The 27141-nt window shown below is 41.5% G+C and overlaps 1 protein-coding gene across 4 annotated transcripts in view; it reads right to left on the bottom strand.

Moving 5' to 3' along the window:
- ADD2 (adducin 2) overlaps window positions 1–27141 on the bottom strand; it is a 57337-nt gene that overhangs the window by 10867 nt on the left and 19329 nt on the right. For 2 of the 4 annotated variants that reach the window (XM_075207434.1, XM_075207437.1), the window contains exons 2-8: window positions 7048–7267; window positions 6695–6833; window positions 5258–5409; window positions 2923–3003; window positions 688–837; window positions 435–578; window positions 210–308 (exon numbers count right to left, since the gene is read on the bottom strand). In XM_075207434.1, the coding sequence (XP_075063535.1) occupies window positions 210–308; window positions 435–578; window positions 688–837; window positions 2923–3003; window positions 5258–5409; window positions 6695–6833; window positions 7048–7230 (948 nt within the window). In that variant the 5' untranslated portion in view covers window positions 7231–7267. Of the gene's footprint in view, window positions 1–209; window positions 309–434; window positions 579–687; window positions 838–2922; window positions 3004–5257; window positions 5410–6694; window positions 6834–7047; window positions 7268–15510; window positions 15533–25303; window positions 25475–27141 lie in introns of those variants that run through there. The other 2 variants (XM_075207435.1, XM_075207436.1) reach the window with 2 other exon arrangements.

The raw sequence follows: 27141 nt of genomic DNA on the forward strand, positions 1-27141 counted from the left end.
AAAAGTGGGACATGCATAATTCAGTAACATCGAGAACCAGTATTCTCCTATCCTGCATTCTGGCCAAACAGTAATAATTCCTGTGACAATTTTAGGTATTCAGTGTAACAAATTATTCTGGAAATGGAAAGTGTTAGGTAAGTGATAAGGCTACAATAGAAGTCCTCTGTGATACACTATTTGATCATTTATACTGTAATACCATATACCTGGATTTCACAGGCTTCCTGCAGGTGGAAAATTTTATAGAAGGCTTCTTCCACCGATTCACCCAGTGCAACAACTCCATGATTCCGCAGAACGAGGACCTGGGGGAATGGAAGTGAACATCAACGTGTAATATACCTGGGAATAGTGTAACTTCTCAAGGAGAATGAGGAATGTGCTCATTTTAGGGATTTAAAGTCAGGTGGGTAGAAAAATTATGGCACAACCTTGCACGTAGGTCCCAAGCACTTCTGCAGTTCGATCCTGTCCTTTTCTTCTTCCATGTCTCCATTGAAATCAAAATACACCGCCTCCCCAGCCAGCAAAGCATCATGTGAGATGGGTAGGAGGCCACACTTCATGGCTGACACCTACAAGAGAACAGAGCTGTCTGATTAGATAGACAATCTGCAACTAATACAATGTATTGTGTAATCTCCTCTGCATGTACTCTACTGCTATGTTATCCTGTGGTCTCACCGCAGTCGTGGCTGCTGTGTGCAGTTGGATGATACATTTCACATCTGGTCTTGCAGAGTAGATAGCTGAATGCAGGCTGAAGTCACAGGTTTCCACCTCAAAGCTGGAGCTGCCCACCTCCACCATCTCCCCCAAGATGTTCACCTTTACCTGTGGGTGACATTGCACAAGATCCTTTAGTTGTGTTGTTCATGAACACAATTGTAAAGACATTGTCATAACAACCAAGGAGGATGAGATAAATAAACTAATCTTAAATGCAAAATGGCTTGTCAGGGAGATGGTTTGAACTGGTTCCTGCCGTGTCCCTAATAAGTGACTGGCTGGTGATACCATCTAATCATATCGCTGGGCATGGTATATAGGAGTTCTGTCCAATACGTGGCAAAGGGGAGATAGATTACTAAAGATCAGGACAAAGAAGAGGTGGAGGGATGGGGAAGACCCCAGAAAATAAGTAGAGGTGGAAGAAGTAAAGATGTTTATACAAAGGGTAGATTCATTTTCATTCATTTCAGTTTCTTAAAACGTTTTTGTGTTCCATCTTTGATTTTTCACAGTTGTGTACTCACTGAGCGCATAGCTGTGATGTCTGTGTCCCACTTGTTTCCCTAGACAATATGGCCACTAGGAGGCTATACAGGGTCCCTACACTATTCAGCTTGCTGTGATATACAGGGGGGGCACTATTTTTTTATTTTTTGGGGGATCCTCCACTACTAAAACCTATCAAAGCCACTCTGACCCACCCAGTGTCTGATTACTATGATCATTGGCCTCCTTAGCTGTACTAGCTATGAGCTAAGGTGGTGAAGGAGAAATATTATAATATAATATTGTATAAAATTTAGAATCAAAGCTTTACCAAAAAGGATTTGGCTTTGTACCTTGGACATCTTGTGTTTGGTAAATGACCTCCTCTGAGGTCATGGGGCACTTTGACCATATGTCATGTGACACAAGTGCAGGGCCTGATCAACCATTAGTCTGATTAGGCTGCAGCCTGGGGCGCTGGGTCCCAGGGGGGCATGGTGCTGCCTGCATTCTGTTTTTTTTGTTGTCTTGTTCTTTGTTTTTTAATGCGCTCGGCTCCATGGCTGTCAGACAGCAGGGCCACCCCTGGTTTAATGGCGAAAACAGGAAAATAGCTGCGGGGGGGTTAGGGGCAGTTGAGGAAAATAGCTGTAGGGGGTGTGAATGGATGCTGGGTGGAAGTAAGGGAAATTGCTTCATGGGGGCATTGGTTACATGGTGGGAGGTAAGTGGGGGTTGAGGATAAGAGGAAAATAGCTGCTGGGGGGGATAGATAAGGTAAATAGCTGCAGGGGGGATAGATGAGGTAAATAGCTGCAGGGGGGGATGGATGAGGAAAATAGCTGCAGGGGGGGATGGATGAGGAAAATAGCTGCAGGGGGGGATGGATGAGGAAAATAGCTGCAGAGGGGGCATTGGCTGCAGGGGGGAGGTAAGAAAAATAGCTACGGGGGGAGTTAAGGCAAATCGCTGAGGGGGGGGGGGGGAGGGTGTAGGTAATGAAAATGGCTGCAGCCGGATTTGAGGTAATGAAAATGGTTGCGGGAGGGGGGGGGTTTATGGAAAGGCTGCTGGGGGGGGTTGAGGTAATGAAAGTGTCTGTGGGGGAGGGGGTAATGAAAATGGCTGCGGGGAGGGGGATGGGGTTATGTAAATGGCTGCAGGGGGGTGTTGCGGTAATGAAAGTAGCTGTTGGGGGGGGGGAGGGTAATGAAAATGGTTGAAGGGGAAGTAATGAAAATGGCTGAGGGGGTATTTAAAAAATAGAGCAGCGATAACATTTTGCATTATAATACAATTTTGCATTTTAAAAACAGGACCCCAACTTTCCAGTAGTCAGCTAGAAGACAGCAAAGCTGCAAAAACAAGCAGGAGAGAAGAGCAAGAACAGGTAAGAGAGAAAGGTACAATACTTCTAAATACGAATGTTGGAGAATACTCCTGAATATTTATACTCAGGAGTACACCTATACACCTATACATTGGGGAAGGGGGGGGGGGTTATGGGGTGCTACGGATGTATTAGCCTAGGGTGGCCAGAACCCTTAATCAGGCCCTGCACCAGTGGGATTTAAGTGTAATTTAGGTACAGTAAGGCATGGGCAACAAAGGGTATATTCCCTATGACGAATTGCACCCAACAAAGCCATAGATTATGTCTGAAATGTCTGAAAAAAAGAATATTGACCGATATGTACTTACAAGGATTGAAGCAGTCACTTCATTACAAGCCACCCCACGCGGGCTGATTAAGAAATGATCCTGTTCCTTATTCACTCTTATCTGAAAGCAGAATATAAGGATTATGGATGATGTGGTGGACTGAGCAGTAGATACTATGTACAGGTGAAGTCATTGACGGATCGCTGACTTCTCGGGGCTCTGGTGAGCAATTTTTGTCTCCACTGTTTTTGTTATTACTGTTGTTGGTTTTGTTATTGCAGTTATTATTACTTCTTTTTCTTCTCAATTTGGTTTCCGGCTATTGTATTCCATCAAAATCTAGTACCCCATTTATTTAGAAACCTTAGCGCTATGTCTATTTCACATATTATTGCATTTCTAATAAAATAAAAATATGTGGCTTGTTCCGCAGCTATATTATCTTATACAGCTGTATATTTGGACGCGAATGTCGATTTAAATATTTCAATTTGGTAATTGAATGTCATTATTTACATTACATTATTTACATTACAATTGGTGTGTATAATGCATATACATATTTCTTTTTGAATTTACTGTACAGTCAAAAGCCATTATGAAAATATTTTGGAAGGAAAAAAAAAAAAAGACTTTTTAGTCTAATATTTAATATGCAATTAATATACACGTTCAAAACAAGCAGTTCTGCAAATACATAAGGAAAAATGAAGCGACAAAGGCTGGGATTCTTATAATACTTCACTAAAAACAACACAAACAGGGAGGGATGGCAGGGGCGCACTCAGGAGGGGTTTCTGGGTCTCCAAAAACCCCTCCCTTCCGCTAAAAAAGTGCCCCACATAGCTGCACTGTACTATACAGCAGCCGCGGCGCTGTCAAAGAAGCATCCGCGGCGGTGCTGCTGCGCATGCGCGGCAGCTCTCTCACTTTTTTTGAAGGGGGGAGGGGGGTGGAGGGGAAACACCCCCTTAAAAATCCTCCGTGCGCCCCTGGATTGGAGGGCTAAAAATACGTTCTCACTTTTTGGATCAAATCTAATGGTACCACAGTTACAAAGTTACTTACAAATTTTTTGGAGTGGAGAGGCGGAGGATGTCAATAAGTCACCACCCACCACTCCAAAACTAAGTCAGTAAGAGACGGGCTGGCAGGACTCCGAGTCGGCTGAGTTGGTGACGGCAGGGGGGGGACTAGTTGGTGAATCACAAGAAACTGGGTGTGAGGGAGGGTGGAAATAAAATGCCACGCAGAAGAAGGGTGGTGAATGATTAGCACTGGTGTCAGGAGGGGGGCATGAATCACAGGAGTGTAGGTGTGAGGGATAATGAGAAATTAATTAACTGGGGGTGCTGAAGATACAGAAATCATCATCACCGACCTGATAAAGACGATCATAGCTGCTGTTTAAAAAACAAGCGTGTGGTCCCCCTTTAAAGTGACAACCAGCACCAGGCTCTGCCAGGATGGGATGGGTCACACTACTAACAGAGAAACCCTGTCATAATGTGATACCAGCCCCAGCCTGGTCAGCACAAGGTAGAATTCCCTCTCAAGGCCAAACCATCTATCAGACTACTTCAAGGGGTTGGGAACGGTTTAACTATGACGATAAGTCCGACATGGGCAATACCTACAAAAAAAAAGACGAAATAATGAAAAACCGAATTGAAAATAATAAGACTTACCTTCAACACGACGCTGGAGATCACCGAAGAAAGCTCTATAATGACAGCAAGGCATTCCAATAGAAGGACTGACAGACACTACAGCCTGACATCATCGCGACGTCTGTCAATACAAATTTAAAGCGGCAATGTGGGGACCCCCTAAGGTTAAATGTTTAAATACTTAACCCCACATTGCCGCTTTAAATTTATATTGACAGACGTCGCGATGACGTCAGGCTGCAGTGCCGGTCAGTTCTTCTATCGGAATGCCTTGCTGTCATTATAGAGCTTTCTTCGGTGATCTCCAGCGTCGTGTTGAAGGTAAGTCTGATTTTTTTCAATTCGGTTTTTCATTATTTCGTCTCTTTTTTGTAGGGATTGGCCATGTCGGAATTGTGGTAATCGAAAAAACGATTACCACCGACTTCAAGACAGTGTAAAATGAGAAATTTTGAAAAGTATTTTTTTTTAATAAAATATCACGTGTGTGTTTATTATGTACATTGGTGGAACCACATAAAGGGCTCTGGTTTCCATGGTATCTTTGTGCTAGTAGTTCCACATGTGATTTCCCATAAAACTAGTTGAATTTGCACCAATATAGCTGTGTGATGTCAGACATTTGTTGCCGTTTCGTACTTTTCACACTCAGTCTAGATGTATGAATACATGGCTTGTAAATAGTGTGGACAGAAATTACTCACCGAAGCAAAAGTGCCACTGAGTTGGGCCCATCCATAGAGGTCCAGTAGTCTGTAGACACTGGCGAGTTTGCATCTCATTAGCCTCTCGCCTTTCGCCAGAGGTACAGGGTCATTGTATTGAAGGTCATTAATAGGAGCCACCATGGATGAGTCTGAAATATGGAGTTTCAGTTTTATTTCACCTCTACAGAAATATGGAAACTCATATTCATATTAAAGCACCTGTCACCTACACACAGTGGAGGCAACCATTTTGTTGACCGAATCTATATTCATGAAAACTCAGTCTATCAATTCAATGGGAACCAGTGATACACTGATGCAGTGCTTCAGTCATGTCATCGCTGACTAGTGAATTGATAGGCTGCATATGTTTGGTGATTGTAATAAATCTACCTAATCCATGGAGTATATTTACTAATCTGAGGGTTTGAAAAAGTGGAGATGTTGCCTATAGTAACCAATCAGATTCTAGGGGGTACATGTATAAAGCTCCAATTTCTGCAAGTCGCCGAAAATCGGCGACTTTGCAGGGGAAATTTAAAGCGGCAATGGCTTGTAAAAGCAAGTTTGCCTTTGCAAGCCATTGCCGCTTTAAATTTCCCCTGCAAAGTCACCGATTTTCAGCGACTTGCAGAAATCGGAGCTTCATACATTTACCCCTAGCTGCCATTTTGTAGAATGTACTAAATAAATGATAGCTAGAGTCTGATTGGTTGCTATAGGCAACATCTCCACTTTATCAAACACGCAGTTTAGTAAATATACCCCCAGGGAGCCCAAATGTCCAGTTTTTATCACCCTCCATGGACTGTGCGCAGAGGCCGTCACATTTACAGGGGCCTGCTGCATATCCTGAGGTGATATGAACTTCATTTGGTCCTCAGTGTCTGGATAAGACCCGGCTTGGCCTCCATTAAGCACTTATTATTTTAAGTCTGGTAAACGGTACCTGGGTTTGCTGATCTGTGATCTTGGTTGTTGATCTGTATCTTTCATTAGTCTATTATCATAGGCTTGGTCTGATGATATTTTACTGCCTCGATCGATGGGACTTTACCTGTCTGCCTACGTGTACCAGTCTTGTCCGAAAGGTACTCATGTCGACCAGCCACTATAGTTTTAGGCTGAAGACCTGAAGCAACCAAGTATGAGTGAACAGATTGCGTTCTATGAGAAAGGTGATAGCGGGACTATCGCTGCTGACCTACAGGGAACACTATCAGACATTACAGCAGTAGTCGCATGTAAAAGGCTGCATGGGAATGAATACACTGCGTCCTCATGAACACCCAATGGCTGCCTGCATGTAGGCGACAGACACATTGGAGGAACAAGGATACATGTGTAGAATAACTTCCCAAACACTGTACTGAATATGAATATGAAGTGACATCTCCACTAGCACCGCTCCATTACAGAGAGGGGGACACGTACTGACTGGACAGGCCGGGAAGACGGATGGTGCAGTGCTGGCCATGAAGTCAGCGATTTGCCTGAGGGCCCAGATATTAGAAGAGTTATTTCCTTTCTTCATCTGCTCCTGAATGAGACTTTCCAGTTCCTCCCTGAAAGACTGACAGACAAAACAACACAAGTCACTCAAAAAGTAAGATGAAAGAGTAAAGAGATGGTTTAATGATGGGTGACACCAATTGAAAGTATTTAGCAAAAATAGAAAAAGACAACAGAAACCTACATCGCTTTGTACAGAGATCACATGAAGTGTAAAAGGCCGAGGAACGTGTAATGTGACATAGAGACGACTGTGGTATTTCCACACAACTCACCGGGCTCTGTAGGATCATGGTTACACGTTTCTTCTGATCCATGACATTGAAATCCTGCCGCAGGTCAGCAGCCATATTTCGAACCCGCAAGTATTCTGGGTCATTCTCCGTAAATCGGTCAAAGTATCTCTGCCCATCTGGGGGAGGGGAGGACACCGGCTCGGGGGTAGTTTGTGTACTCATCTTTCCGGATTACCTCCGACTCCACCACACATCAGTTCTGTGGATTGAAAAGAATGTTAATAAAGAAGTGAAAATATAATTTATGTTTACAAGAATTGAAATGTAAAAATGACGTTAATAAGGGAAAGGGTTAACTTTTAATTGGGGGATAGTTTTAAGTTTAAAAGAACAATTGATATCATACTTGCCAACTCTCCCGGAATGCCTGGGAGACTCCCGGATTCCGGATGGGTCTCCCGGGAGAGTATGGCAGCCTCCCGCATCTACCCACTTCCTAATGCAGTGGCCAGAATTAAATTAAAAATGCAGCGATTTCTTGAGTACTTGTTTAGCTGAAGAGTATTGAAAGCTTAAAATGTACAGGTGATTTGTAGCAGCCCATCAGGTAAATACATACACTGTTATCTCCAGCACCTTTACTCACAGTGAGAAATTCGTGGAGGGTATTAAAGAGAATGAGTACCATGTAGTTTCAGCACTGGAAGAGTTAAAACTTTGCTGTGTGAAAATTGCCATCACAATGCCAAGCTACGGCACACGGTGGGGTGTGTAAGACCATTAAAGTGATTAGCCATTTTAAATCTGTTAATGAGACTGACATGTAAGAAAGTGATTGGGACTTTTAATCTAGATGCTGGGAAGAGATAGAGCTAAGATTGAATATAGTTCTACAACACTGAGGCCTGTATCAGTGAAGGGTGCAGAGACGTATAGAGTGCTTGATGTGTGGCTAGTATACTGTATATCAACTAAAAAGTGTATATGTGAACAAAACAAGGCAGAGGTGCTGCCAAGTGGTGTCGCATAGACCAGCAGAGCAATTTTCATTTCGCTATGAGAACTTAGCCATTAGTAGGGATTTAAGAATAGAGGGCCGGATTCAAATCTGTGGTTTAAAAAAAGAGCTTGAGCGTATTTCTGACCGTATTCCAATTCCAGCAGATCTCAAGATGTGTTTCCATTTGAATCTGGATATAAGCACCCTCTGTCTAAATGGTACTTGCTGGAAGTAGCCAGACATAACAGAGTGCAGTGTACACACAAGCATATGTGCAATATAAGGTCAAACAGTATAATCACTAATAAAAATGTACTATTTTTTTATAATTTTTTTAACGTTAAATACATAACTCAAGATGTTCTTCTAACTCACTTGCGTACATATGTTCTGTTCTATCTAGTGGCACGCATACGTGTACTTTTTTCCGAACAAAGACTATGCTGAGCCACTCATCACAATCAGTCAGCACTTACACCTGACCTGTAGATGGTGCAAATGATACATCTTAAACCAAGCGTATGTAGAGTCCTAGGTCTTGAAGTATCTGCATCTGCGTCGTAACGTCCTCGGCACACTGTTAATGTACACAGCATAGATCTGTCCAGCTCTTACCACCCCTGTTCCACCCTTCAAGTTGTTTATTGGCATAAGGTCCATTTCTGAGTGTGCGCTATTTCACACAAGTTACGTCACGCAAACAGACTTACATCGGAATATGAATCAGGCCCAGAATGTCCCGGTGCTGGTTAAAATATATACTGTATATATAAAAACAGCTAAAAGAGCGGGGTAAATCTACCTCCTTAAATAAAGTAGTTACAGCAGCTGTTTGATATAGATATTAACTGCTGTCCCTCACTCAAAAACCTAAAAAAATACTACAGAAAAACGGCGCTATATAAGTCTAATATGGCAGAAGTCATTCACTAAAATGGGACTGGCATAAACAGGAGTAGTTTATTTATAGTACAAATACCTACAAAAATCATTTAAAAAACACATATAAAATAATAAACGTTCAATTTAATAAGACAAGTCTGTCAAACTATATGGAGTATTTGTTCTAGATATATAAATAAGGGCACCTAGAATAAGTATTACCATAGCAATGATATCATAAATCTGCATGTGTCAAATCTGCTCTATCAAATCGCCCAAAGTTCTGAGTCCCGGGGGTAAATGTATCAAGCTGACAGTTTTCCGGCGGGTTTGAAAAGTGGAGATGTTGTGTATAGCAACCAATCAGATTCTAGCTGTCATTTTGTAGAATGTACTAAATAAATGATAGCTAGAATCTGATTGGTTTTGCAAACCCGCCGGAAATCTCTCAGCTTGATACATTTACTCCCCAATCTTATATAGTGGAATGTTAAATACTACTATATACATCCACATTGCAAGTGCAGGTACACATACTGTACACCTCACCATCAGGATCACTACTATTCTGCCCTCACAATGACATATACAGATTATGGGGCTGACGCCAAGTGAGTATTATGCCAGTTTGTGTGGCGTATCTTGTGTGAAATCAATTTGCACATGCCCAGAACGTGGGCGCACACATATGTGCCTATGCAGACTTGCATGATCGCACCTGGTGAGGCAGGGCAGGTGAGGGAAGGGGCGTTCTAATGTTGGCTGAGTACAGTAAAGACATTCACATAAATGCGGCTCATGCAGACGTGCAGAAACACACATGTACACCTGTTAGGGGGCGTGTCTTTCACACCTGCTATAAGGCAAGTGCAAATACTGATGTAAAGACTTGTCGCAAACCAGGCGCATATGATGCTGACATGGAGACGGACGTATCTCAAAATGCATATGGGTGAAAATACGCCGACTTTCCATGCTCTATTTTTTTTAAGCGTAATATACTCCTATTTTGCAGTCTACACTGCATCAGCCCCTATGTCACCAGGGAAATAAGACACTTGTTTACTTCCAAGTGTTTCAACTGACCAAAGTGAAACACTTCACACATTTTTTCTTCAGACAGATACGTACACGTCAGAAGATTTTGACAGAATCATAATAAAAATACTTCCAGCCACAAACAGCTACAACCACCACAGAGTACTAAACACTACTAATATGCTACTAGTATTAGTACTAAAACACTACTAATATGCTACTAGTATTAGTAATAAAATGCTACTAATATGCTACTAGTATTAGAACTAAACACTACTAATATACTACTAGTATTAGTAATAAAACACTACTAATATACTACTATAATTAGCACTAAACAGCACTACTAATATACTTCTAGTATCAGTTTTAAAACACTACTAATATTACTACTAGTTGTGGGCATTTGGTACAATTAAGCACCACACATTCACATGAAGATCTATGTGCAGAGACACTGGAGAGCTCACAGGCACCACTAGCTAGGTGCCTGGGTACAGGGTATTTGACGAACACCAACATGGTTAGTGACCCTGATTTGTAGAAAAATTCAAAGTAAAAGCAAATTTGTGAGATATTGCCTTCAAGACCAATCAGAAGCATCTCACAGAGACCTGAATAGCGACTGCATGGAGCAGCCCACAGGTTGGGCAAGATCACTCATGGGTGGTAATGCAGTTATAAGGGTCATCAGTTTAACAATGTTTTTAAAAAGAAATTCACCCAACTTCTCCTACTTACCTGAACATTGGGGGCTAGATTTACTAAGCTGCGGGTTTGAAAAAGTGGGGATGTTGCCTATAGCAACCAATCAGATTCTAGCGGTCATTTTGTAGAAGGTACTAAATAAATGAAAGTTAGAATCTGATTGGTTGCTATAGGCAACATCCCCACTTTTTCAAACCCGCAGCTTAGTAAATCTAGCCCTGGGAGTTCAGGTAAGGAGGCTCTCTCCTGATACCAGGCCTCCACAACAGAGCACGGTCTCTGGCTCTTGCCATGTCATCGTGCAGACAACATTTAAAGTCCCTGTGACAATAGTTATCGAGTTGGGACTTTGAAAGGTGACTGTGGCAGCAGCCTAAAGGGGGTTGATTATGCGCCAAGAAGCAAAACAGTCCTCTGTCGTAACCTACTAAATAATCAGGTCCTCCATTGTAGAGGCACAATTCCATCAGGGACTCTAATGTGCAGTGAGAAGCCCCAGCGTTCAGGCAAGAAAGTAGGAGATTGCTTTTTTAATACTGTTGTTAAACTAGTGGAGGGAAAAGCAATGTAAGTATAGGATTAAAACACATGAAAAGAACAATGTCATTTGTGAACTAAGATTACAGAGGTGAAATTGCACAATAAAATCCTGTAGCACGGTGCTTCAGATTCATGGCTTGCTGCTCTAGTGGCAGCTCCCTAGCAACACCCCTGGTTATTTATCAAAAAATATCATTTTATAATGAGCTTAACCATTCTTCACTGAAGCAAGACTTGTTTGTTTCTGTGCTTGAAATCACTTTTGGCCTTGTATAATGACAGAAAGATACTGCCAGCGCACATCCGGTTGAAGGTTTCTTTTCACCTTGGACAAGGCACTTTTGGCTCTGTGTTAAGTCTTTTGCCTTCTATCGCAATCTTTGTTGCAATCTTTTGGTGTCCAGTTGTTGTGTTAAGCTGCAAGATGACTTCTACACAGGCAGTGCACTTTATCTGTGCTCTGGTCCCCTGTACAGTACAGTATAAACCCAAGCATGTTTGAACTGTTTCTTAGCTATAGTATGCTAGTGTCATGTTTACCTGAGGAGTTTCAATTGTCAACTTGTGCTGACAGCATCTTAGTAACCAAGGTGCCAGGTGACAAACATTATAATTTGTTAAATAGGACTAAGCCCAAGATATTGTTGCACTACTCATTTGGATGCACAACACGTTACCGTCAGTGGGTCAAAGTGGACATTCAGAAGTGGTGGTATGGAAAATGTAATGGGACTGGAATTTGATAGTGTTACACAATGAAGGCGGTAGGAGAAGTGGTGGTATGGCCTACCACTGTATACACCTCCACTTTGACCATTTTTAATGTACAAAAGGCTAAAAGTTTTGTATACTCAGGCCAACACAAGTGTTAATTAAACATACAAACAAGTGCATGCACAGGTAAAATCATCCACCACTTGTTTCACAATGATTACCTAGAGATGTAACCTAAAGTGTAACCGTATTGATCTAATAACTGAAAGTGTTGTGCCATTGTCTCTGATGTAAGATAGGCCAGCCCTAAGCCTATTCCTGCTGCTACAAATTACCCCCCAGATACAGTTAGTTCCTGGGTCGTCACCCACCCCTTCACTAATGGTCAATACTGAGCCCCAAAAACATGTAGTAGGAATTTCTGAGGGGAGAAAAAATATTTCAATAATATTAGGCTGAGCCTCTAACAAAGGGCCTGGAACACTTGTGTTTGTCCCCCAGGAGAAGCAAAGCTTTTCCTCCCCTCTTCTCGCTGAGCCCGGCTATATAAGTGAGTGGATAATGTGAGATGTAGCTGCTGGACAAGTCTCTTATAGGGCACAGTGGGCTTACACAAAACACATAATCAAATTCAATAATCAAGGAGAAAATGATAGTTAATTTCACATATTTTTTTATTAGTGCTAACAGGACAATGTGCTATTTTCACATCACAACACGTATAGCAACAAAAACAAAACCTTTTTTAGGAGTTTTTTTTAAAAATATTTCTTTAGAAGCACTTCTATGGAACAAAGTATCAGAATGTTTTTAAATGCACAGTAAACAATTATGGTTATATACCACTGAGTGCATGGAATATGGTTCGTTTGTATTTCAGTTACAGATGAAAAATGTGCTTTTAACAACAACTTGGGAGTCATCTACATATCAGTCAATACTATGAGAGTGTTCCATAGAAATCTAAAACCACAACTATGCTCAAAAAGGGAAGAGCATTAACGCCAGCGGACAGCTGGCAACTGGTGACCCTGGGGAAGTAAAGATGGTTAATAGTAGAGTGACACCAGCTCATTCTCCTACCCCTTGCTAACGTCTCCACTCCTCCTCATATCTTCCTCTCAGTCGACAACGTCACACTCTCCCCTGATCCACATGGTTGCTGTCTTGGTGTCATTGACTCCGCCTCAGCGTCACTCTTAACATTCATCCCTCCCGCAGCCCTGTCACCTCCTTCCCCACAATATGCCCCTTCATCCCTCAGGAAGTTACCAAAACCCTGGTCCACTCGCTTATTTCCCACCTTGACTACTGCAACCTCCTGCTCACTGATGTTCCCTATCTACATTCCATTCTGATTCTGCTGCTAGACTAAGCTTCCTCTCCCACAGATCCACATCCACTGCACCTCTCTGTAAATCCCTTCACTGGTTCCCCATTCCCTTCAAGCTGCTCACCGCCACATATAAAGCCCTCACTACTGCTTCCCCTTCTTACATCTCTGACCTCATCACAAGATACATCCTAGCTCAATCCCTCCACTTCACCTCTGACATTCGCCTTTCTTCGCACTGAATTCACACGCACTGCTCTCCACCTCTGGAACTCCTTGCCTTGCCCTACCAGACTTTATTCCCTCCTCCAATCTTTCAAAACCCTTCTCTTCATGCTTGCCTGCCCTATAATATTATTAGAATTATTGTTGATTTATAAGGCGCCACAGTGCTCCGCAGCGCCGTACAGTAGGGAAAGCAGTATATACATAAAACAGTAGAGAGCTTACATTCGAAGTGGAAGAAGGCACATCTGAAACAAGAGGAGCGAGTGTGGCTTAGTGTGGAGATTGGGACAGTGGTGAGGGTGCATTAGTGTGAGTAGTGTTATTGGGTTTAAGGTTTACTCTAAAAAAGAGATGGGTTTTCAAAGAGCGTCTAAAGATTTGAAGGGTATGGGAAAGTCTGATTGAGCATGGTAGGGAATTCCATAAGTGGGGAGAAGCATGGGAGAATCCTCCTACACCCCTTGTCCACCTCGTCTACAGATCTTCCATTTGCTCCTACACTTTAGAATGTAAGCTCTCACTTTTAGTGTCCTGTTTCCTATGTCCCTATCATGTGGTATGCTGAATTGTATCTATGGGCAGCGCAGTGGCTTAGTGGTTAGCACGTCTGCCTCACAGCACTGGGGTCATGAGTTTGATTCCCGACCATGGCCTTATCTGTGTGGAGTTTGTCTGTTCTTCCTGTGTTTGCGTGGTTTTCCTCCGGGTGCTCCGGTTTAGTCCCACACTCCAAAAAACATACTAGTAGGCTAATTGGCTGCTAACAAATTGACCCTAGTCTCTCTCTATGTCTGTGTGTATGTTAGGGAATTTAGACTGTAAGCTCCAATGGGGCATGGACTGATGTGAGTGAGTTCTCTGTACAGCGCTGCGGAATTAGTAGCGTTATATAAATTCCCGATGATGATGTGCGAAGCTATCTGTTTACTTACACCTGTATCTAAGGTAGGCGTAATTGTTCACACACGACATATTTTTGTATTTCTACTTCACTCTGCTATTATGTATAACTGCATCCATTCATTTATTTTTATGCTTAATTGTACTCATGTATGTTATTATGCTTACTGTATTCATGTGCGTTATAGCTGTTTGATGATGTCCGATGCTACGGAATCTGTGGCAGCCTATAAATAAACATTGGTGATCTCATGGAATCAGTTATTATGGAAGTCTTTCCACAACAACAGACACTTGCTCCCCCTTATGTTATATTATGATGTACCATTATGTAGGAACAACATGTGCTTCCTGCATAATAGCTGTAACTTTCCAAAACACCATGATTCAGAGTAACACATAACTGGCATCTAACATATACAAATATTCTTTCACTGGCGCAGCGGTTCTACTACAATACATTGGTCAAGATGACTTCATTGTAAATGTATTAGTCATTAAGAATGATACTTTCACTGCTGAAATATATAATGAGAGTCTATATAACCTTCCTCCCAACACATTACATCTCTGCACATCACTTTAGCCCTTTCTGGTCCAAGCACTTAGCACAATGATGATGAGCGCCAGAGTTCACCCTCCCTGCTCCATCAGAATGGTCTGCGGAGAGGATTAGTGCTGTCAGATTAGTCTGTTGTCCTAGAACTGCACGGCCACATGCCATTAAAATGCACGCCTCAGCACATCAAAATTATACTATAAATCTAACGCTGAGTAACTGGCACCAGGTTATGAGCTGTGCTGAATGTGCTGTCTGCAGAGAGGAGGGGAAATTAACCCTTTTATTCATAGATATTGGTAAATTTGATGTACACAATATAAGGGTACACAAAGGTTTCCCAAATTAAATGTTCTTTTGAGTTTTGTATAGAGGTAAAAAAAATAAAAATGATCAAATGCAGTTTATGGTATGACTTTTAATTACTCATTATAGTAATCACTAAAATGTGAGTGTTTATGTGCTTCTTTAGAGGCCAAATCCTAAACAATCCTATTTTAATTTTATGAACCCCTTTCTAATAAGATTCTCCAGCTATGTATCTATGTCTCCCTCCTCACAAAATAACGTATTCCTCTAGAAGGCAGTAACCATACTTACTTTGTGACTTCGGTCCAGCTGATCACTGCACAGCTCCGGAATTCTCGCTGTAAGATGTCATGCGTATAGTATTTGATAGGGTTACAGGTTCTGGCCTCTCCACTCTCTTGCACATAATATAGCATTATATCCTCCTAAAATATTGTTATCATGATCCGTTATACCTGGGAGAAGTGCAGAAACTCTGGAATTCCAGCAGATGATGTGCACAGCCAGAGCTTAACATTGTTACAGGATAAGTTAGGTTACTGTCTTGTAGTAAATTGAATTATCCTGGGAGGAGGAAAGTATAACTGGAAAACCCATTAAGCACAAGTAGCTCAGTAAAAATAATGTTATCCATTACTATCCATTACTTAAACTTAATATAAAAATCTTTTAAATGTATCCCATTTTCATAGTTACCAAAGTTGTAATGCAATATTGGAGTGCTGCCATTGGACAGAATTATTTATGCATCTCTTAATCGACCTAATGCACTAAGAGGTCATTTAGGGTATCATTCAAAGAGGACAAGAAACACATTTCAATGTTACTTTTTATAACTATAAGGTAATCGCTACTGAGATATTGGTAACTATTTTATACCATCTCTGCATCAGTTTCTTTTAATGTACAGATTTTGATTTTGGATTTGTATTTTTTTTATAAATTGCTAAAATATGCTAAAAATCACATGAGTTTGCTCTTTTTCATTCCTACATTATTAACACCAATAATACTAATTTTCAGTAATTTCCAGTCTATTTTGACCACCTAACAGGTCACAATATTATTTTCATCCACTTTCGGCCAAAGGCTGCAGCGAGTTGGCTGGATGCTAAGTGACATAGCAACGACACAAACAAACGGCAGTTCATAGCATATCTAGGAAACATTTCCACACAGCAGTGGCAGAAAAGAAATGTGGTGCAAGATGGAATTGTCACACCCACCTTTATGCTGGATCTTAAAAAGGACATGCACAGTTTAACCAACCAATCACTTCAGCGACAATGACTGCCACATTTGTGGTTGAAGTGCTTGGTTTGTTTGGGCCCTCACAAAACTAGCTACTGGACTTAAGGCAGGTAAGCTAACATCATCCTCACATGCTGGAATTCACCATTACAGAAGTCTCTGTACTTTGATGTAATTGCTGGTAAAGGCCTTCCTCGTGAAATTTTAGTTCATTTGGATGAACATCATCTTTTCCACATTTTTAGGAAGTAGCCTCCTATGCCAATCGCTGACAAGGTTCCCAACTGTGCTGAAAACTCTTTCCAAGAATACACTGCAGGGTGGGCAGCTTAGATATTTCAAAGCGAGTTTGTACACGGGACTCCAAATTGCCTTTTTTTCCCTCTCAGTCCCATGTAATGGGACTGTCTGACGTGTCTATTTCTATGCTGTCTTTAAAATAATCCTCCACCATTCTTTCGATGTTGATAGTAGGATCAGGTGGAGTTACGGCAGTGGTGTCACGAGTTTTGGGCAAGTCTTTTAGACTTGATGTCAAATTGTTGTACTGGCGCATCTGCATTATCCCTGGGTCTCTTGAAAAAGCTTAGTTTTCTCCAAGCAGCAGTAGACTGAGAAACTGAAGGAGGAGACGCCGTTGTGTCACGTACCACTTCAGCTATCAACTTGCTCACTGGAAGTTCATTGCATCTCTTGTGATCAGGGTCAGTTGGAAATAAAGAGAAGACATAACTCTTAAACCTAGGATCAAGCACAGTCGCCAAAATGTAGTGATCCGATTTCAAGATGTTGATAACTCTTGCATCCTAGCAAAGCGAATAAAGTACTTGATCTACAAGTACGACATACTTAGTGTAATTGCTTTATTTCAGCTACTCCTTAAATTTCTCAAGCTGCTTTTCCAAAATTCTAGTTAAGGGAATCACTTGGCTCAAGCGAGCAGTGTCAAAACTCACTTCACATCATACTTCAAAAAGTTTCAGCACCTTGCACAACACAGCGCTGGACTAAAATACATTACCCCTCCTTTCCCAATGTCATGGCTTGCGGAATAAGCGTGGATGGCTTTTCGCTGTTCCTCCATCCTCACAAGCATATAAAAGGGTGGAATTCCACCTTTTTACCACCTCTTGCTTCAGTTGGTGGCAGGACAAATTAAATTGTTCTTGTAGCTGCTCCAATCTCCTACATGCTGTTGCAGAATGCCGGAAATGACACCAAATTTTTCGGGCCGCAGACAGCATCGCCTGCATGTCCCTGTCATTTTTCAAAAAGCTCTGTACCACCAAGTTGATTGTGTGAGCAAAACACGGAAAGTGATGGAATTCACCCAGTTGTAATGCTCTCACAATATTGGTGGCATTATCAGAAATGACATATCCTGAGGAGAGTCCAAACGGGGACACAGGACCTCAATTAACTGTCTAAAACCAGCTGCATCAATTGTGGATATTGGACGCAGAACTAATACTAGCATAGTCGCCATGGCGTCTGTGATCCGCTATGCACCTGGGTGACAGCTGTCATACTTGCTTCCTCTTGCAAATGAATGTTTAACAGTCAATTGTTGTACACTACTAGTAGTCTTCTTCTTGGTCTGCTTCTGGGATAAAGATTCACCCCCAGCAGCAGCAGCAGCAGGCTGAGCGGTTAAGAATTCTTCAGCAGGACTAACTCTGATCACTAGTGAGGATATTGATGATGAAGGTGTTGGGGTGTAGATTGCAGGTGCCAGGATCTAGCAGAGTAGGGACCAAGCTGATGCTTGACTGCTAGTTGTTATTTTTTTAGCATAAATTTCAGATTTTCCCAACAGCTTGCAATGAACTCGCTTCAAATGGCGTAACATGGATGACGTGTCTAGATGGTTAAGGTCTCTACCTCTACTGACTGTGGCTTTACAAGTGCTACAAATGGCTAGACAACTGTTGTCAGGATTTTGGTAAAAATAATTCCACACATAAGAGGTGGATTTTGTGGTCTTATGTCCAGACATGACAATGGCCTTCTTCTTATCACGTGCAAGAACTGCTTCCACTGGTGCAGGACTTACACAAACAGAATCATCCTCATCAACATCCTCATTAGCGGCCTCATCAGCTACACAAATATCCCCCTCATCCTGTTGCAAATCCAAAGTGGCTTCCTCAATTTGTGCATCATCAGTTACACTTGGGCAGCTCATCCACACATTTGCAGAAATGGTGAAAGGAGCCTTCTGTATGAGTACAGTATCAGAAAGATCAGGCTTAGACATAACACTCGTGGATAAGTAGATTGTAAGCTTGCGAGCAGGGTTCTCTTGCCTCTTTGTATGTATGTTTTACCCAGTATTGTCTTATTATAGCTTATTCCCAATTGTAAAGCGCTACGGAATTTGTTGGCGCTATATAAATAAATGTTGATTATGAATGTTGATGATGGATAGACTCTCCTCAGGGATTTAAATTACCTGATATGACAAAGTACCTGGGCAGACCTCAGCCTAAAGATATGGGCAAGTCCAAAACACAAAAGGCTCAAAAGGGGATAAATTATCAATGGCCACACAAAAAAACATCATCACCAGCTAATCTAGGTCTGTGAGGATCATCCACCCGATCATCAGATATATTATTCATACCCCAGGCTGTCCAAATTCCTGATAGACAAAGGTGTGCACTTCCCCCTGTTTAACATGCCAGGCATAAAATCTGATGGGTGACCACATCTGTACAAAGATCGGGTGCAATAAGACCCAACGCAAATTTCTTTATTGAAAGTATAAGCTACCTAATAACCCATATTCCATTAATGGATCCTTGGCAATTAGTTCATTTAACTGAAATGGATTATACCTTCTGTATTGGGATGCTCAGAACGTACGCTCTAATTGCCAATACTGGATTCCTATATCGGGTTAGGCAACCCCCCAACCCCACCCCCCCCCCCTCCCCAAAAAAAACAGCAGCCAAATACAAAAAGGTGTGACAACTTGTATATAACTTCCTCGTAGTGGAGGCAAAGCAAAAAGTTAGGAATTCAGCAAGGGATACATTTTATTACATGGGGGAATAAAACAGGGAGGTTGCTAGCCAATCTAATCAAGACTTCTAATACAAAACGGAGGATACTGGGCATGCATGATCTGTTGTATGGTACCCAGGTCGAAACTGAGCTGATGCTCCATTCTTTCTACAGTGACGTCTCACCTAATAGGCAAAACGAAGACCCAAAACTAACAGAATCTGAAAGGCAGGATCTACACCCACTAAAAAGAGAAGCAGAACTAAAACACACTATCACAACAATAGCAAGTGCAAGACCTCAGGCCCAGATATGCATAACAGTCATTGAGAAATGTAGTCATTTATTTTATGTTTTATTGGCACCATACTATGTAAGGAAAACAATCAAAGCATTTTCTGTGATAGACTGGGATAACTCACTGGACACAATGGACCTGATTCATTAAGGAAAGTAAGGCAAAAAAAATGAGTAAGTTTTCTTCTGGACAAAACCATGTTACAATGCAAGGGGTGCAAATTAGTTTATTATTTTGCATGTAAGTTAAATACTGTCTATTTTGTCATGTAGCACATAAATACTTGATGCTTTATTTGTACACTGAAATTTAAAGTTAAATTAGGACATACCCTAACTCAAATATACATCTGTCACCACATTATAAATTTACCTCCCCCCTCAAATACAACATGGTTTTGCCAAGGTTCAAAGTTACTCATATCTTAATTACACACATGAGATGACGTTCCATAAATGTGGGGCATTTTTCCAGAATTAACAATTTTCAATATTTTAACATTTAACATGCAAGGTTTGTGGTAAACGGTTCCTAATAGCGCATGGAATGAGATGTCCTTCAGTTGGTTATGGTTTATAAATATCCCAGCTAATTTAATATGGGTTTGTCTATGTCACATCACTGTAAATGATATCACAAGGCTGAGATTGACCTTAATCATTGCCAATGGAATTGCCTGTATACAGTTTTTGGAAATTGGTGTAAAAATAAGCCAAAGCACTTAGTAAAGTATGTCCCCCCTCACCCTGATGGGCCATTTTCTATTCCCACAGTGAGATTTATTCATGAATCACTTAGGCCAACAAGTATCTTCTATGAATTCTTTCGTCCATGGCCAAGAAAGTGATTCTACTTGTGTGGGTGAAGAAAGGTTCTAGATTCTTTCATATGGGATGGTTGAAAGCCAGGCTGCAAGGCTTGTTTAATGTGTGGGAAAACGTCATTAATATTGCTCACAATAGCTCAAACATTATTCAAATACTTCTTCAGTACACAGTGGTATTTACAAAGAAAAGTATGTAATGATAATCCATTCTACACAGGGTAACAACTCTGATTCTTGTCATATATATATATATATATATACACACACACTATATGGACAAAAGTATTTGGCCACACCTGTTAATTATTGAATTGAGGTGTTTCAATCAGACCAGTTGTCAGAGGTGTATAAAATCAAGCACCTAGCTATGCAGTCTCCATATGCAAACAGATGTGATACAAAATAGGTGGTTCTGAAGAGCTCAGCTTGGTGCTGTCATAGGATGCCACCTTTGCAATAATACGGTTTGTGAAATTTTCCTGCTGGATATTCCACGGTCAACTGTAAGTGAAATTATTAGAAAGTGGAAGGGGGGAATTCAATTCCCCCCGAAGTGCCGCTGCGTAAAACCTATCACCGTTATTACGGTAATATTAACCCAGCGTTGAAACTACCGTAATAACGATATTTAAGTGCACAATAATGGTAATAGTGAGCAGGCTGCATTACTTTTTACAGTAATGCAGCCAATTGAATTCCCCCCAAAGTGTTTAGGAACAACAGCAACTCAGCTTTGAAACTAAAGACCACGTAAAATCACAGAGCGGGGTCAATGACTGCTAAGGCGCATGGTACATAAAAGTTACCAACTTTACTGCTGATTCCCTAGCTGAAAAGTTTCAAACTTTCACTGGCATTAATGTAAGCACAAAAGCTGTGCAGCGGGAGCTTAATGGAATGGGTTTCCATGGGCGAGCAGCTGCATGCAAGCTTCACATCACCAAGAGCAATGCCAAGTGTCGGATGGAGTGGTGTAAAGCAGACATACACTGGACTGTCGAGCAGAGAAAACGTGTTGTGTAGAGTGACATATCACGCTTCTCTGGCAGTCAAATTAGCGAGTCTGGGTTTGGCGGATGCCGGGAGAACGTTAAATGCCTGAATGCATTATGCCAACTGTGAAGTTTGGTGGAGGAGGGATAATGGTATGGGGCTGTTTTTCAGGGTTTGGGCTAGGCCCCTCATCTCCAGCAAAAGGGCTATCTTAATGCTTTAGCATACCAAGTCATTTTGGACATTGATATGCTTCCAACTTTGTGGCAACCGTTTGGGGAAGGCCCTTTTCTATTCCAACATGAAGGTGCCCCAGTGCACAAATCAAGGACTACATAGACATGGTTTGAGGAGTTTGGTGTGTGAGAACATGACTGGCCCGCACAGAGCCCTGACTTCAACCCCATCCAATAACTTTGGGATGAACTGAGATGGAGATTGTGAGCCAGGCCTTCTCGTACAACATCAGTGCCTGACCTCATAAATGCTCTACAGAATGAATGGGCACAAATTCCCACAGAAATACGCCAACATCTTGTGGAAGCCTTCCAAGAAGAGTGGAAGCTGTTATCACTGCAAAAGAGGGACCAACTCCATATTAAAGTATATGTATTTGAATGCAATGTCATTACAGTCCCTGTTGGTGTAATAATGAAGAGTCCAAATACTTTTGTCCATAGTGTATGTGATGTGATGTAATTACCTCTGCACAAGCTTTTTAGTTTCAGCTTCATGGTAGTGAATGACAGTTATTTTCTTGGTCAAAGACTGAACATAGTGAAGGAGCAGGAGGGGCTGTAAATAATAGTGTGACCCTCCCTTCTAGAACCCCACAACAAAAAAAGGCTGGGGCTCTTTCCAACCCTGCAGACTGTGGGGCTGGAGAAATGAACAAGGTAGGCACTCCTGCAGTGCCAATTTTGTACCATGCCCAACACATATAACCCTGTATCCAGCATAACAGCTCCATGCTCACCACACACAGCTCTGTGCCTAACATCAGCCACAGTCCAATACCCACTATTTACTATCATGTACCTATGACTCTCCAGCTTACTAGATACATAGCTATTTACAGTCCAGTACCCAGTGTCATGCTCACCACAGTCCAATGCCCACCATAAAGTCTGTACCAGCCTCGTGTTGGCTACAGTCCAGTGCCCAACACATACAGCCTCACCCCTCCATACCACGTTTGTCCAATTCCCATCTCCTAAATCCATGTTCTCCACTCCAGAGGTGATCAGGGGAATTTCTCTAATAGAAAGCAACCGGTAGGGTTTAATGAGCCTGTCTTTGCCAAATGCAGGTCCTGTGTCTGCTTTATATAGGAAATAAAATTCCTTAAAAGTGTAAAATGTTAGTGTTTTAAGGTCAACACAACAAGATCTTCTGTGTGACATCTATATATCAATAATTATGGGTCACTGAATTAATAGCAAGAAAACTTTATTTCATGTTCCAAATATCCTCTAAATGTATTGATTGAATCCTACACAGCTCTGTAGGTGGTGTATGTTTCTGGTAATTCTGCATAGCTTAAATCTCCATAGCACCAATCAAAATCAGGAACGTTTATCACTCATTTCAGCTATTTAGATATCCAACGCTGCAAACCAATTTTTATTGTTGTGGATTTTGCACATTGTTCATGGTGACCACAGCTCTTAGGAATGCCCATGTTCTTACTAGCTTTGCCCAACATATTTTCTTGTACAATATTTACTCTGCGTTTCACAATGCAGTGACAGAATGTAAGGGACACTTATAATGCTGTCCTGCGTGTAGTTTATACCTTTTGTCCGTTTATTATGATCAAAAGAAATACTTGCGGGTGTTCATCCTATACAGACATTTCATCACCTCACGTACTTAGTAAGCAGGAACAGGTATGATAGAAGAAGCAGGGGCGCAAATAAGGGGGGGTGAGAGGCAGGCAGTGAGGTACAGGGGAGAGCTGGTGGAGAGGCAGAGAGGGGGTTATCTGGGATAAAGTTATGGGTACATGGGGAGTGTGGACAGACAAAGGAAAGATAAGGGAAAGGAAAAGGGACACAAAGAGGACATAAGACACAGATGAGAAAACACTGGGAAGACATGAGAAAGATGTAGGACATGAATGAAAGGTGAAGTAACACAGAAGCCATGGGGAGAGCTGGAGGGACTCAACAGAGAAATAATTGGACACAGGAGTGATGAGGAACAGGGTGAATAGTCTTTCATTATTTAATATGTTTTATATTATGCTATATAGTGTAAAAAAAAGCATCTGAAATTAATGTTACATTATTAAAATCCCCAAAGCTTCTGTGCCCAGGCATTCCCTTCAAAATTCCATACTGACACTTCTAAATTCCCACACTGACCATTGTTGTTGATACACCTGTTTGGAAGTGATAATACTCAACTAGTGATGCTGTGTGGTCAGGTGACAACTCGGCAAAAAAAGGAATGTGTTCTTATTCAGGATCAGTGTGTCAGTGAATGTGTTAATTGTGCAGCAGTCCCACTCCTCTCCCACCTCTTCTTGTCCAGGGCTGCAGCATCTCTGGGGTTGCTAGGATACAGACAGGAGGAGGGATGCTCACACAGCTCGCTGACTGCCTCTCTGCACACACATACACACATACACACACACACACACACTACAAGCAGAAGTGCTGCCAACCAAACACACCTATTACTGCCAAGGCTGCTCCAGCTGAACCCAGTTACACACATAGATAGATGTTACCAATGTCACAACCTCTGAGCAGCAGCCAGACTGCTTACAGAATTTCATACACAGCAGATTCAGAGGGGAGAAGCCTGTGCTCGGGGTCCAGATACTCACCACACTAAGCAGCCCTTCACAATGTCTCTTCTACCATTAATGACACGGGAGACTTTGAAGCTTTGTGACCAGACACAAGTTAGCATTTTTGCTATGTGCCAATTAAACTACCAATATCATTTTTATTTATTTATGTTTTGTTAGGTTGTCAGAGTAAATGTTACTTTTTTTTTTTTATAGGACTTTTTCTCTTAGGGTTTTTGTGTTAATACAAATGGTCTTATTTTTGGGGGTTATAACAGCTAATTTACCAGAAAATAATTAACAAAAATAAAAAATACACTTTGATTATTTCAATCATGATTATTTTTCAAACAATTAGTGCACCCCTAGAAGTATGGCCTTAAAATGTGATTCTCTACACCTACCAGCTGCAGCTTTTTGAGGTTGTATTTAGAATTGAGCTCACCAGTGTCAGTATGCCATTTCTCTGACCCATTGAGAGTTGGCAATATAAAGTACTGCATATCTGACATTCATGTGATACATAAAGAGATTCTGGGATCCAGTCTGGGGGAGTTGAGTGATCAAATTCAAACAAGCACTTTTTTGGCAAAAGGAGAAAAAAGTGTGTGTGTGTGTGTGTGTGTGTGTATATATATATTCGCTACAATGTAGTGTTATTAATAAAATAATTATAGTACATTATAAAAATACAATAATATTAATTAAAAATAAGAACAACGTTTTGTCTAGAATCAAAACGGCAGCATAGATTTCAGACAGGAGATAACTAAAACACGAATGAAAAGATGTATGTTGTGAGCCCCCCAGATTTTACATGGTGTCAGGAGAACGTCATTAACTAATCAGCCTTGTGGGAGCAGTATTCATCATTATTTAAGTTGGATTTACAGTGCATGAAACAGCTACTCACTCTGTGTGTGGGTATCGTGTGACAGGCAAAGGGCTCAGGAATCGGGGACATTCCGCTCCTAACAACCTGTTCTGGGTTCAGATGACTGTCCCATGGGGTGAAATGATGTGCTGTTTCCATAGAAGACGCACTCACACATGTCACAGCTCTGCTGAAGATCTGTCTTGTTATCTGATGACAGAGGGAGGACAGATGGCTGTTTGCATGAGATAAACTCATTGCCTACTTCACCCACATGTTAAACACACACCCCTCCCCGAAAAGAATCTTAAAAAGCAAAATCTACCACCACAGAAGACAAATGTAGAGGAGATAATGAGTGTGATACAAGTGTGGCCCCTCAGGGTAATGTATGTTAAACTGAGCATATTACTGCATACTATATCATATTATCTATACCCAGGATACACAAACTTTCCCACGTTTTCACATATTGTTATAGTATGGCTTTAATGCAGATGTGTGACATTTGTGTTTTTGCACTTGTCCTCTCCCTATTTGGATCCTTCATCAATATAGGTGATTATTAATAGCCAGTGAAACCAAAACTCCAATGCAGCATTTAGAGACAATCTGCAAATAAGTTCAATAGGCTTTACCCATATATCATATCCTCAGCATACTCTAAACTGTAAGTGCATCATGGGTAGCCAGCTTTTCTGTTGTGGCTAGACCCATTGGTGGAAGTAGGGGTGTATACGGTGGTATGCCATACAGCCAATTATCCTACTGACTACATTGTAAAAACTATCAAATTCAATTCACTTACTCTCACATCACATTTTTCATCAGCCACCTCTAAATTTCCACTTTGACCTCTGGCTAAACCTATACTATATATACTTGTATTAGCGTTAGCTACAGCTTTTCTACACAGTATACACAAAACACAAAAACTTACAAACATTAATACTCCATAGAGGTGTATATTTATATATCGTAAAAGCAAGAGAAGTACAGTATATATGGACTTGTATATCAGATGTAATATCAGTCTTCATCTCACATATGCAATACTCTGTGTAAATATATATATATATATATATATATATTGACAAAGTCTCTGGTGTAGTACATGAAAACAGGTATATTTCACCTAGGTTCTGAAGCTACTGCTTTTAAAACCCCAGGGAAATGTCTGTTTTGTGTAAGCTGCTTGTTGAAGGGCTGTAGGCTTGATTGAAAAGCTGGAAAAGGGTCTTGGGGTTTGAGGATGGAATGTAAGGGCGGGCTCCATCCATTAGGCCCATTATCTGGGTATTCCAGGTTAGCTGTGAACCTGCTGCTAGTAAAAGGCTGCTTCTCAGCTCAGTCAGTCTCTCTGTGCCTTGGGACAGGGGCTGCAGAGTCTCTGTGAGAGAAAGCCTGATATCTGCCTGTAAACTACTCTACTAAACCTGCTTATGTTTTATTTTAGTTTGTTAGTCAGGAGTGACCAATGTTTAGCTAGCGCCAGACAGCAATGTGTTTATTTTGGAGTTTTCTTTTGTTCTCTTACTGAGTAAAACTGGCTGAGGACAGTTGCACGAAACCTGTGGAGTTGTGTGAAGTCTCTCGGGAACTATAAATCCCATGTACCCCAGGAGATGGCACCCCTGACCCGGTCACAACTTGGGGGAGAAAAATCTTGCAAAAAGATATGCGTATGTTGAGAGCTGCAGCAGGCCTGTGGTGGCTTAGAAAATAACATTGCAGGAGTGATACTCTGCAGAGACTGTTTACAGCGTGATACATGTCCTAGGTAAAAGCGGCTACATGGTTAAGGCCTTGCTGCAGGCTACAGCGGCTCAACAAGAGGTGGTACGAAAGACGACAGCTGACAGCAGTGGCTAAAAGTA

The sequence above is a fragment of the Mixophyes fleayi genome, chromosome 4 (genome assembly GCF_038048845.1).
Source record: "Mixophyes fleayi isolate aMixFle1 chromosome 4, aMixFle1.hap1, whole genome shotgun sequence".
Classification (NCBI taxonomy): domain Eukaryota; kingdom Metazoa; phylum Chordata; class Amphibia; order Anura; family Limnodynastidae; genus Mixophyes; species Mixophyes fleayi.